The 13929-nt window shown below is 42.9% G+C and overlaps 1 protein-coding gene across 4 annotated transcripts in view; it reads right to left on the minus strand.

The window, feature by feature from the left end:
• dmxl2 (Dmx-like 2) overlaps window positions 1-13929 on the minus strand; it is a 119615-nt gene that overhangs the window by 27318 nt on the left and 78368 nt on the right. For all 4 annotated transcript variants that reach the window (XM_084337167.1, XM_084337166.1, XM_084337165.1 and 1 more), the window contains 2 exons: window positions 1500-1690; window positions 1186-1319 (listed from right to left, as the gene is read on the minus strand). In XM_084337167.1, the coding sequence (XP_084193293.1) occupies window positions 1186-1319; window positions 1500-1690 (325 nt within the window). The remainder of the gene's footprint in view (window positions 1-1185; window positions 1320-1499; window positions 1691-13929) is intronic.

The raw sequence follows: 13929 nt of genomic DNA on the forward strand, positions 1-13929 counted from the left end.
TTATGATAATTATTATAATTATTATTATTAAATAGAATACTTTTCTATAGGCTTGCCGTGGTAATTAGTGATACTGGTGTCATTCTGTGTTCAGGGCGGCATCCACTTGCTTACTGCCCCTTTAAACTTATCCTTGCTAAGTTTCAGTTTCACTTCCAGAGAGAATTTTACTTCACGACCAGACTGAACTAGAGAACAGATGACATATTACAACAATGGCAGAGGATTATTTGGATTTAAACACAGTGGAGCTCAGATGATATGTCCGGAAAAGTAGGTTTCTTCTTTTTATTTGATTGTGCGCCTGTGAGTCCGGCGGGCCGCGGGGGAGAATGTTGATGTGTTTGTTGGCGCGCGCGTGTGTGTGTTTAACTTTCTTTCCATTGGTTTCATTTGGTTAACGTTATTGGGTGCACAAGAAAACGAAAGAAAACTGTAATAACCCTGCAGCTGTTCCAATTGTAAATGTGCCTCTCTCCTCCGTGCACTTCCACCGCTCTGAAGTCTGAACTCGGTGTGCCCGGCCACACGCGCTGTTCTCGCACGGACCTCGCGAGTGCCAGCATGTGGGTGTGTTTGCGCTGTGGGGCGTATTCGTCGCATGGGTGCGCGTACCGCACCGTGACGGCCGTACCGTAAATTCGCGGGACGAATACACGTACCGTTACACCCCTATTGCACTAACACTCACCTTAACACTCACTTTAGACACTTTAACACCACATTATATTTATCTATTATTAAAGAGATTTGCACTACATTCATACCTCATTTGCAATTGCACCTTACCTCAAAGTTTTGTACCTCACTGTTTACTATTATTTACTACTTTAGATTGTATATTCCCCTTTACTCACTTTTTTTTTTTTTTTTTTTTTTTTTTTTTAACTTACTTTTTACTTTCTTTCTTACTTAATTTTTTTTACTGTATGAAGCACACTGTCAGGGGCTCATACAGAACCAAGCATTTCACCGTAAAGTATGTGTATTTTATCGTGATATTTAATAAACAAACTTGAACTTGAACATTCGTGGAGGCAGTGCAGCAACGCCATGTCGGGCAAGATACACAGTCCAACAGTGGGAAGGACTCGATGAAAGATTCCCTGTATTACTGTATCGGTTAAAGAGATCTATTTGTGGAGGGCTAAACATGTATTATGTAAAACACTGCAGGGTTCAGACCTGTAAGAGTTGGGGTCCAAGTGCTCCGTTATCTGGGTATCGGAGAGGAAGGCGTCCTCGTCATCCTCGTCGTCCTCCGCCCCACTCTCGTCCGAGTCGTACAGAGCACCGCTATCTGACAGAGGCAAGAAGGGCTGAGAGATACAGGGAGGGAAGTAGAGAGTGAAACGAGAGAGAGAGAGAGAGAGAGAGAGAGAGAGAGAGAGAGAGAGAGAGATTAGCATATTTAACACTCTTAATAACCCATGCATTATGAATCACACATTTGCCAGCGTGGAGCCAGGAGTGCATGTGTGCAGAATACAGTGCCTTACTTTGGCTACAAAGTAGTCCCACATGCTGAGCTCCGGGGGGATGAACTTCTCCCTGTACGCCGGCCTCTCCACGGGCACGGGAGGTGGGGCGGCGGGGGTCTCCTTGACGGGGCGCCCGGGGACCAGCATCCTCATGTTGAACCGGCGCCTCTGTCTGTCCACGTCCTCCGCTGGGGCTGGAGGAGGAGCCGCTGGCGGGGAAGAGGGATCATCTTTTATTCACTTTGTCGAGTGGGGATGTGCAGCACACACTTCAGCTGATATACTGAAGCACAGTGCACACAGCCAGAGACGCTGCTGCTTAGGACTCTGTACTGTATATCCACACTGTAACCATGGCTACAGCTGAGCACTATATAGCCCTCCTGCGGCGACATCACCAGCCTTCAACTCCCCAGTCTGAACAGGAACAGGCCTCGTGACTTACAGCATAGAAGTGAAAATACACAAGGAGGACGAGATTTCTGCACCATCACACACACACACACGGGATAATTCTGATAACAGATCTAATATATTCCCTTCCATACAAACTGAAAGTGATAACATTATGAAAACACTGTAAATGGAGATGGATCTGTATTTGGATGCTGTTGTGCATGTGTGCACGTATACACAAACAAAACCCACATGGCCCAAGTAAAAAAACAACAAAAGTAAGCTAGACAGAGAAAGAATCATTGGTTGTTCACATCTTCCCGATTCTGCTCACCACTCCCCATAGGAATAAATGAAAAATAAAATCCCCATCGATCATTACCGATAGGAGTGCCAATACATCATGCATCCCTAAAACACAGGGCAAGGCGCGCACACACACACACACACACACACACACACACACAAGGTTATACACAAACCTGCACCGTTATCCTGTGGGACTATCTCTTGCACCACTGTTGTTTACCAAACAAAATAAGACAGTCACAAGACAATAGACAGACCAGACTCAAACAGTGCTGTTAGACAAACACACCATTAACACAGACTTTAGAGAACAAACGCATGTCACACAGAGCACAGAGAACAAACGCATGTCACACAGAGAACCAACACATGTCACAGAGAGAACCAACACATGTCACACAGAGAACCAACACATGTCACACAGAGCACAGAGAACAAACACATCATACAGACTGTAGAGAACAAACACAACATCATACAGACTGTAGAGAACAAACATAACATCATACAGACTGGAGAACAAACATATCATACAGACTGTAGAGAACAAACACAACATCATACAGACTGTAGAGAACAAACACAACATCATACAGACTGTAGAGAACAAACACAACATCATACAGACTGTAGAGAACAAACATAACATCATACAGACTGTAGAGAACAAACACAACATCATACAGACTGTAGAGAACAAACACATCATACAGACTGTAGATAACAAACACAACCTCATACAGACTGTAGAGAACAAACACATCATACAGACTGTAGAGAACAAACACAACATCATACAGACTGTAGAGAACAAACACAACATCATACAGACTGTAGAGAACAAACACATCATACAGACTGTAGAGAACAAACACATCATACAGACTGTAGAGAACAAACACAACATCATACAGACTGTAGAGAACAAACACAACATCATACAGACTGTAGAGAACAAACACAACATCATACAGACTGTAGAGAACAAACACATCATACAGACTGTAGAGAACAAACACATCATACAGACTGTAGAGAACAAACACATCATACAGACTGTGGCAAGACCACCCGCATTTCATTGTATACTTGTATGCCGTGACAAATAAAACTCTTGACTTGACTTGACTCTTGTAGAGAACAAACACAACATCATACAGACTGTAGAGAACAAACACAACATCATACAGACTGTAGAGAACAAACACAACATCATACAGACTGTAGAGAACAAACACAACATCATACAGACTGTAGAGAACAAACACAACATCATAGAGACTGTAGAGAACAAACACAACACCATACAGACTGCAGAGAACAAACACAACATCATAGAGACAGTAGAGAACAAACACAACATCATAGAGACAGTAGAGAACAAACACAACATCATACAGACTGTAGAGAACAAACACATTTCACAACACAAACTCCTCGTCCCTCCCGCCCAAGACCGTACTCAAACTGCTCTACTTGAGGTCACCAATGACATTCTCCTCTTTGCCGACTCTGGTTCCCTCTCCATCCTAATCATCCTTGACCTCAGCGCAGCCTTCGACAAATCGACACCATCAACCACTCCATCCTCATCACCCGCCTCCAGTCCTCATTAAATGGCACGGCTCCTCCCTATCTGTCCGAGCTCTTGCACCGCCACACCCCCCACCGATCCCTCAGATCAGCTGCTATTGGTGGTACCCAGAACCAGGCTCAAGACTAGGGGAGACAGAGCTTTCTCCACCGCAGCGCCTAGATTGTGGAACAGCCTCCCCCTCAGCGTACGGACCGCCCAGACCGTGCAGGCTTTTAAATCACTCTTGAAAACCTACCTGTTCTCCTTGGCCTTCCCCCCTACTTAATCACCACTAGACCCCTGCTGGCCCTTCTATCCTCTTTGTTTTACTGTGTCCTACCAGTTTTTATTGCTTTATTATGTTTTTAATCTTATATCTTGCACCATATTGTTTTGTTTTTGTTGCTTTCATTGCTTTGCTATGTTTTTAATCTTATACCTTGCACCACATTATTTTGTTTTTATCAACTTGCTTGTGAAGCACTTTGGTGTCAGCTGCCGCTGCCTGGAAATGTGCTATATAAATAAAACTGACTTGACTTGACTCCCTTGGCATAACCGGCATCGCCCTAAACCATATCCCTCAGACAGACACCAATTCATCTCCGTCAACAACTGCAAACCCCCCACTGCCCCAGTCACTCATGGTGTCCCCCAGGGCTCAGTACTTGGTCCCCTGCTTTTCATTCTCTACAGCCTCCCACTTGGTCTGATCATCCGCCAACACGGCCTCCATTACCACTGCTACGCAGACGACAACACGTGGATGCAAAATAACTTTCTTAAACTCAACTGCGACAAATCCGGAATCATCATCATCATGGGCCCAAACTCCCTCACCACCCAGGATTTCACTCTCTCCATTTTCACCCCATCCACAAACGTCCGCAACCTTGACATCATCCTCGACCCCACCCTCTCATTCATCCCCCATGTAAACCAAATCACCAAGACAGCCTTTTTCCACCTTAGAAACATTGACCCTATCATTCTTTGCCACTGAAACAACCTGGCCTTCCCTACCTCTCCGACCTACTCCACCACCACACCCCTTACCCATCGCCTCAGGTCTGCTGACGCCAACGTCTTACAGTACTGTACATCCCATCAGGACCAAGCTCTGGACCTGGGGCGACAGGGCCTTTGCTGCAGCTGCCCTCTCCCTCTGGAATGCAATCCCCAAACACATTTCACACAGACTACAGAGGACAAACACATTTCACAGACTACAGAGAACAAACACATTTCACAGACTACAGAGAACAAACATTTCACACAGACTACAGAGAACAAACACATTTCACACAGACTACAGAGAACAAACACATTTCACAGACTACAGAGAACAAACACATTTCACACAGACTACAGAGATCAAACACATTTCACAGACTACAGAGAACAAACACATTTCACACAGACTACAGAGAACAAACACATTTCACACAGACTACAGAGAACAAACACATTTCACACAGACTACAGAGAACAAACACATTTCACACAGACTACAGAGAACAAACACATTTCACACAGACTACAGAGAACAAACACATTTCACAGACTACAGAGAACAAACACATTTCACACAGACTACAGAGAACAAACACATTTCACACAGACTACAGAGAACAAACACATTTCACACAGACTATAGAACAAACACATTTCACACAGACTACAGAGGACAAACAAATTTCACACAGACTACAGAGAACAAACACATTTCACACAGACTACAGAGAACAAACACATTTCACACAGACTATAGAACAAACACATTTCACACAGACTACAGAGAACAAACACATTTCACACAGACTACAGAGAACAAACACATTTCACACAGACTATAGAACAAACACATTTCACACAGACTACAGAGAACAAACACATTTCACACAGACTATAGAACAAACACATTTCACACAGACTACAGAGAACAAACACATTTCACACAGACTACAGAGAACAAACACATTTCACACAGACTATAGAACAAACACATTTCACACAGACTACAGAGAACAAACACATTTCACACAGACTACAGAGATCAAACACATTTCACACAGACTACAGAGAACAAACACATTTCACACAGACTACAGAGATCAAACACATTTCACACAGACTACAGAGAACAAACACATTTCACACAGACTACAGAGATCAAACACATTTCACACAGACTACAGAGATCAAACACATTTCACACAGACTACAGAGATCAAACACATTTCACACAGACTATAGAACAAACACATTTCACACAGACTACAGAGATCAAACACATTTCACACAGACTACAGAGATCAAACACATTTCACACAGACTACAGAGATCAAACACATTTCACACAGACTACAGAGATCAAACACATTTCACACAGACTATAGAACAAACACATTTCACACAGACTACAGAGATCAAACACATTTCACACAGACTATAGAACAAACACATTTCACACAGACTACAGAGAACAAACACATTTCACACAGACTATAGAACAAACACATTTTCATCAGACTCAGTCAATGCTTGACATTCTGTAGAGCATGTGTCAAACACTGAGTAATGAACTCACTGGATCACCAGACTGTTGCGTCTGATGCATGTGCTAGGCCTTTTCTTTAGTTTTACGATGTGGGGAGTGAGTGATGAAAGATATTTAAAAAAATTAAAGTTTGAAATGTGAATCAGAGAGAATATGAGAATCTCTATATTGTGGTCAGATGCCTCACAACCTTGAGTAGGTTAGTATTAACCTACCGATCTGATATTTCTGTTAATTAATACAATAATTTATAAAACAAACCCCATTTTCATACATTTTCAATATGTGAAAGAACAAAGAAGTAGCCACTAATGTGGCTGTAAAGTGTAAAATAATGGCTGGGTAAATTCATTATGCATGTCTATAAAGTTTGATTATCATTGTGTAACCAGGTTTATTTTCCTTGCAATCTCAAAAACATTCACTGTAGCTATGATGTCCAACAGCTAGCTTTGTTAGACAGTTAGCAAACAAGTCAACGTGATTTGTGACTCAAGCTCAGCTGACAGACAGTAGATGGAGGGGGATACTGACTGGCAGCTAAAACCTTCAACCAATCAAACAATTATGCTCAGTTATTGCTATATAGTGTGTGCTAATGTGAACATGTAATACAAATGTGCTAATGTAATACACATACAAATCTTTTGGCCAATATCAAGCTGAATCAGATCCATTCTGGGTTGAAAAAGCTGGGCATGTTTTCCTTCGTCTCAATCATGTGCTGCTCTGCTGTTAGTGAAGGAGGCGTTTTGGTAATGGATCGGTCATGGATCAGACCTGTATCTGTAGCGATAACGATCCATCAAATTTCACTAGTATCGGCAGGATACCGATACTGGTTAGTGCATCCCTACACACCTCGTGGTCTGGGCATCATTTGATATAAGACACTACAATAAATGATTAATTCAGTCTTTCATTCTATCCTAGGTGAAATGTGTGTGTGTGTGTAAATGTAAACTGTGTTTGAGAGGGCAGAGCCTTCATTTCAACATTTTACCGACTCCTATCAACAGGCTGGCATTTAAGATCCCCTTCGCTCTCACATTCCTCCGCAAAGGGCCCTCGTCTTTGAAGATGCTTCAAAAAGAGATACAGCCCCCATCTACTACCTCCCCCACAGAGACTACATCAGTCTGCTCTGATGAATATGGATGAGCAGTAGGATGAAGTTCAGGGCTTATGAGAGAGTGAGAGAGTGAGAGATTGAGAGAGAGCCTATCAACAGGCTGGTAGAGGAACACATACAGTCCTCAACTCAACCATCATCTGTCTGAGATGCCGTCATCACAGAGGGTTATATAGATGACACGACTGCTCCACTACACACTCACAAGTAGGAAGGAAACGCAGCACTTGTAGAGGATTAGTCTCATATCCAGACTCTTCTTGACATCCTGATGGCAGGCTCGTCGAAAAAGCGCTCATGACATTTTAAAATGCCAACAGATTTGTTCTTGGTTAATCATCACGGCGGTGACGGGGGGCCCGTCAGTGAGCTTGCCACTGCCTCGTTCCAGGAAGGAGCCGCTAGGTCGTTTTTCAATGCTTTGATCGTCACCAACGGAATACGTTATGGAGTAGCTTTACACACATACGCCCGGATCGCAATGAAAACATTATTGGATCAACGCAAGATTGATACGATATAGCCCTTACCTTGACTAGGATGTACCCCGAAAAGAATATTCCAATTATCTGATTGATGTCCATCATTTCGATAACATAATCCAACACAGAATCCACCACGGGAGTAATTGTTTCTTCTCAATCAGAGCATTAGAACCGCTACACTTGTCCGCCCGCCCCGGACCTATATAATCGACACACAGAAACTCAACGTTTCAAATGGTGCTCGATACCGCCGCCTGGTAGGATGCGGCCGGTACTGCACCTTCGGATTCCCAGTATGCATTTTTCAGGCAACACACAGCTCCCTGAGATTGAATAGGGTATTAAAATAGAAAAAAGGACAAACGACCCAGAAACGAGAATCTTCGTTTATGGCACTGAATGGTTGGTGCCCAGAAACGAGAATTCTCGTGAACGGCACTGAATGTGTTAAAAGTACCGGATTCGGTACCCATCCCTAGATGTCATGATACCAAAATGTTTACTTCAATACCACGATACCGGTTCTAAAACGATACCACGGCAAATACCTAAAATATCAGGAAAAGTAATGGAATATAATATTAGATAACAGAACATGGAACATTCTTTAGACAATATTTTTAAATGTATTAATTATTTTGTATTATTTATTCATTAACTCTTTCTGCGCCAAAAACAAGAATTCTCGTGTTTCAAATCCAACCGTTCAGCGGCAAAAATGAGAAAACTCGTTTTTAGATCCTTTTTTATTTTTTATTTTTTTGATTTCCTTATTCTAAACACTTGCACGTACCTGCCTGTGTCTCCCTGGCACCGCTGCCAATGTAAAAATTGCAATGATGATCGAATCCCGCCATGTGGCAGTATCACCTTTTGAACTGGGTCTCTAAGATGTCTCTCTCTCTGTGGCTAGCAGCAGGAATCCCCTCGCCCTCAAAGTGAATCAAAACACAGCCATCTGTCGGAGATTTGCTCGCCTGAAACCTATTGTTTCCCCTATTACAGCCATGCCCAATGCACACAAGTAATTGCGATCGCGAAGGAACAACTGGGATTATTCATTTTGGAGTACCTTCTGACTAAGGTAAGGTCTATTCTAGGTCTATTTTACCGACCCTAAAACATGCTTTTGTATTGATCACAGCGTCGTATTTTACCGAACCTAAAACATGCTTTTAGTAATGATCGCAGGCCAGGGTTACACGACAAGAACCCCCCCTTGATGATTTTGTGAAGATACATCTATATGGTATATAACTTTGATTTGGAAATAATATAGTTTTCAGGTGAGCAACCCAAACGATTTGCGCATATACATATAACGCGTCATATCTCACTATCTAGAAAACGAGACTGGATTATTTCGAAACGGGGCGATGTTTAGCGTGGAATAGCGCACAAACGAAAGTATGTAGAAACAAACTGGTTTGTCAATGTTGGACTATAAACAGTGCCTGTCAAATGAGCCATACTATTGTCTCCATCGCTATAATACAGAACACACGATGGGTCCGCAAACATCGCGGAAATTTTCAATAACGCTGGCGCCATTGAGTAAAGATGGGAAAACAGTGTGGCGCTCAATGAGTTAATAAAAAATAACCACGCATTCCATAAAGTCATGCATCCACTCAACTTATAGAAAATACGGTATCAGGCTATTATTATAAAAGTATCGATACTAACACTAGAGTATTGGACCGTCTTTATCGGCTGGGTATGGCAATGCTTTTCTAGTATCGGTGTATTGTGCAACACTACTGTATACCCAAATATGAAGGTACGCCATCGTGGCTGGTATGATTTTTACTATGCAGTCATTGTCCAGATGTCTCGTCACAATAAAAACATTACATTACAAACGTTACATTTGAACTAATAAGACTGTTAACTCATTCCCCGCCAACGACGAGTATACTCGTTATTGGGCGCCAATCGTTGAACGCCAACAACGAGTATACTTGTTATTTGATCGTTATTTCTTTTATTCGATATGTCTATTCATTACTGGCACACGGACTCAGGGTTAACATCAGCCTGACAATGTAAAAGTGCAATACCGGCCGCATCACGCTAGATGGCGGTATCGAGCACCCTTTGTAACCTTGTATCCTGGTCTGTGGGATGGCCAAATGTCTCGGGTTTCATTTTTCCTTCTCGGGCGAGGCGAATGGTTCTCTCGGTTCCCGATCCATATGTTGTGGTGGATTATGCCGTGGACCAAATGGACATTGGATATACCAGATGGCGATCAAACAATTGGAATATTATTTTTGGAATACTCCCGATCACAGGTAAGGGCGATTTGGCATACATTTGAGCTTGATCATGCAATGATACCGATCAGGCTGATAAGCGTTTTTAGTGTTCAATGCGAATGGCGTTACCGACAATTAAATAATCAGAAACGACCTTACCCCCTTTCATGCATTCATGATGGAACATAATACCTATGATATAGATTTGATTTCGGGATAATAGCATATACAGGCAAGAAATGGCAACGTCTATAGTGGAATTGACGTGTAGGGCTATAACTCAGCATTTCATGAATTACCCTAGACCGCTCTAAAACCATACTTATATTCACCACGGTATAACACAGGAACGTATGGATGGAACAATTTATTCTTTTTCACATATTGAACGATAGATAGGTGATGTCAAATGGGCCATAGTATTGTATCCATAGCTATAATATAGAATATAGTTATAGCTCTACAAACAAGGTGATGCAGTCAGGGGAGGAAATTAGGCCACTTTACTCGCCAAGAGAGTATTTTTTACGTTTGGCGAGTGATTCATGAAGACCACTCGCCAGTCTGGCGAGTTGACAGTGCCACGAGAGCACTGCACAAGACCCACGGACATATATAATGTTTAATAAAAGTTCCCGCAGTACTGGCCAACTTGCGGACATATATAATGTTTAATAAAAGTTCCCGCAGTACTGGCCAACCCGCGGACATATATAATGTTTAATAAAAGTTCCCGCCGTACTGGCCAACTTGCGGACATATATAATGTTTAATAAAAGTTCCCGCAGTACTGGCCAACCCGCGGACATATATAATGTTTAATAAAAGTTCCCGCAGTACTGGCCAACCCGCGGAAATATATAATGTTGAATAAAAGTCCCGCGGTACTGGCCATCAGTCAAGGAAGCACTCGGCCACTCGCAAACAGATAACGTTAAACACAGCAGAAGATGGAAAACAGACGGACTGACCAACGGGGAACTGCATCCAACCCTAGTAAAACCCTCGAGTCTAAGGCAAGGACACATTTAAATCACAGAGGTGTATGTTAGTCTATTGGAACTGTACAGTAGTTAGCCTCTAGTTAGCGTTTTAGCTATAGAGCTGCTTGCTAGCTAACGTTAGCCCCGTGTGCGCGTGTGCTCAAAGCAGCCAGCCCCATGTTAGCTAGGTGTATCTGTTATGACTATAATCTTTCCAAAAACTCACCGGACTACGACGTAAGGTTAGACATTTAATTTCATGCTCAAAAGCCCCTGGCTTGCACATCGCAGTCACGAACCAGTGCACAACAGCACACCAACCCAACTGACGTTACCACAACACTTGACGGTACTTCACAGCACTGTCGTAAGGCCACCGTGCCGTCTTAAAGGCACAGTGAACACTCGGACGCATACACAACATTGACGCGGCTTGACAACCGAGGTTCAAAGTTAACTTGATTGAAAACTTTATTAACAGATTGCAGAATGGGTACAATACAGTACGGCTCAATACACACAATTGTTAAGGGGATGCAGACCAGAGAAAGACTTTCGTCTTGTTTACATCAGGGTCCCCCATTTTCAATTCATCATAACATAATGCCATACACGACATACAGATAGACAGTACTGCTACATCTATACATTTCACATCCATCTATACACTTCACAACATACTTCGGTTGTTTTCTTTCACTGCCCAATCCAGTCCAACCCAGTCCAACCCAGCATCTTTCACTGCCCAGTTCAGCCCAACCCAGTCCAGAATAGATCCCTCTTTCATGTTAATATGTTTTATGCTAATAGTGAAGAGTAGAGACACTGTTATTAATGTTTTATGCTAATAAATATTTTAAAGAGTAGAGACATGGTGTGATTATTACTATGATTGAAAATCAATTTAGACAAAGACATACAAAGAAGTAATTATCACAATTAGCTATTTTTTTTTGGCTGGTAAAAAATCTGTTTGTCTGGTAAAAAAAATCAGATACTGGCCAGTTGGCTGGTAAGCCAAAAAGTTAGTTTCCTCCCCTGGATGCAGTCCTATCTTTTAAAGCGTGGCAGTGCTACCACAGGGCCAAGGCTAATCCCCGGCAGTCAATGAGTTAATTTAGCTAAATATGAACAAAATGAGAAAGAGAGAGAGAGAGAGCTCGTCATCAATAGTAGAACCCTGGCATTAGAGCCTTTGGCTTTCGGTCTCGAAAAGCTCTCGCACAATTTGTTATTAGCCACGAGCTTCCGGGTTTCTTAACACAATGGACGCCAGACCAGAGATACGTCGGGTTAACTCGCCATCGCTTGAGCGCCAAACCCGAGAAAAGTCGGGTTTTGGTCGTTATTTCTTTTATTCGCTATTTCCATTCATAATCCATGGAGGGAGCCTGATGTTATCATTGGGAATGGGTCTGAGATAGCAATCGTCCAATACCGCTGCCTAACACCTTGCGGTCAGTATTGCACATCCTTGGAATCTCTCTGGCTCAGCCTGTACGTCGATCTAAATAGTCCGGTCCGGGTTTTCCTAGTCGGGCAGTAGTAACGTTTATAACACATGGATTGGGGAGAATCAAGCACCGCCGATTCATGTTGTTTGGTGGATTATGTTGGCAACACGATCGACATCAATACTTGGAATGGATCAGATAATTGGAATATTCTTTTTGCAGTACATCCTAGTCAAGGTAAGGGCTATATGGTATCAATCTTGCGTTTATCCGAGCATGCCTTCGTTGTGATCCGAAAGTGTTATTGTAACGTTACTCCACAGCATATGCCGTCGGTGACGATCGAAGCATAGAACCCCCCCCCCACCCTTTCATGCATGCATGATGAAACATAATACCGATAATATAGCGTTGATTTCAGATTGATTGTTGATCCAGGTGAGGAATGGCACGGTTTCTACTTCTAGTGAAATGCACTAAACGCTGCTTAGCGGCGTTTCCTGGGATTACACAGAATTACTCTAAAACTACTCATATTCACCACGGTATAAAACGGGAATGTATGGATGAATTTTTTTTTCCACAAATTGAACGATAGATACTCGATGTCAAATGGGCAATACCGTAGTTTTATATCCATAGCTATGATATTTAATATAGTTTTAGCACTGCAAACACCGGCATGTATTCATTAAAGCGCTGGCACACACTGCCATATACGGCCCACAGAGACCTCTGGCGCTGAATGTGTTAAGATTAGCTGAAGATAGGCCGGCCGGATAGCGCAGCGGACTAAGTGTCTGTCTACCACCACAGAGCCAGTGCGATCGAATCCGGCTGTGGTGCCTCCGGCTTGGCCGACCCTCCATACTAACACAATTGGCAGTGTTAGCGGGTGGGAAGCCGGCGTGGGTGGGTCCTGGTTGTTGTAAACAGCGACTCCTACAGTTTGGTCAGGGCGCAGCACAGCAAGGGAAGGATCTGGGAGAGGTAGTGTGACCTTCCACACGTTACACTCTCCCAGTGAGAGTCCGCGCTGCCAGGTGAAAAGAAGTGGTGGGCTGGCTACACATGTGTCGGAAGAAGCATGTGATAGTCTCCGCCCTCCCAGACCTCCCAGACCGACGGTAGGGTGTAGAGTGCGCAACAACCAGGAAGGGGATTGGGGATTGGCATAACGACTAACATTGGGATGGGAGAAAAACGGAAAAAGGAGGGGGGAAAAAGATAATCATAATAAAACATAAAAATGTATTAGCTGAATATGAACTGAATACACTTTTTAAATATTTAAA

This window comes from Notolepis coatsorum (assembly GCF_963971535.1).
Source record: "Notolepis coatsorum genome assembly, chromosome: 20".
NCBI lineage: Eukaryota > Metazoa > Chordata > Actinopteri > Aulopiformes > Paralepididae > Notolepis > Notolepis coatsorum.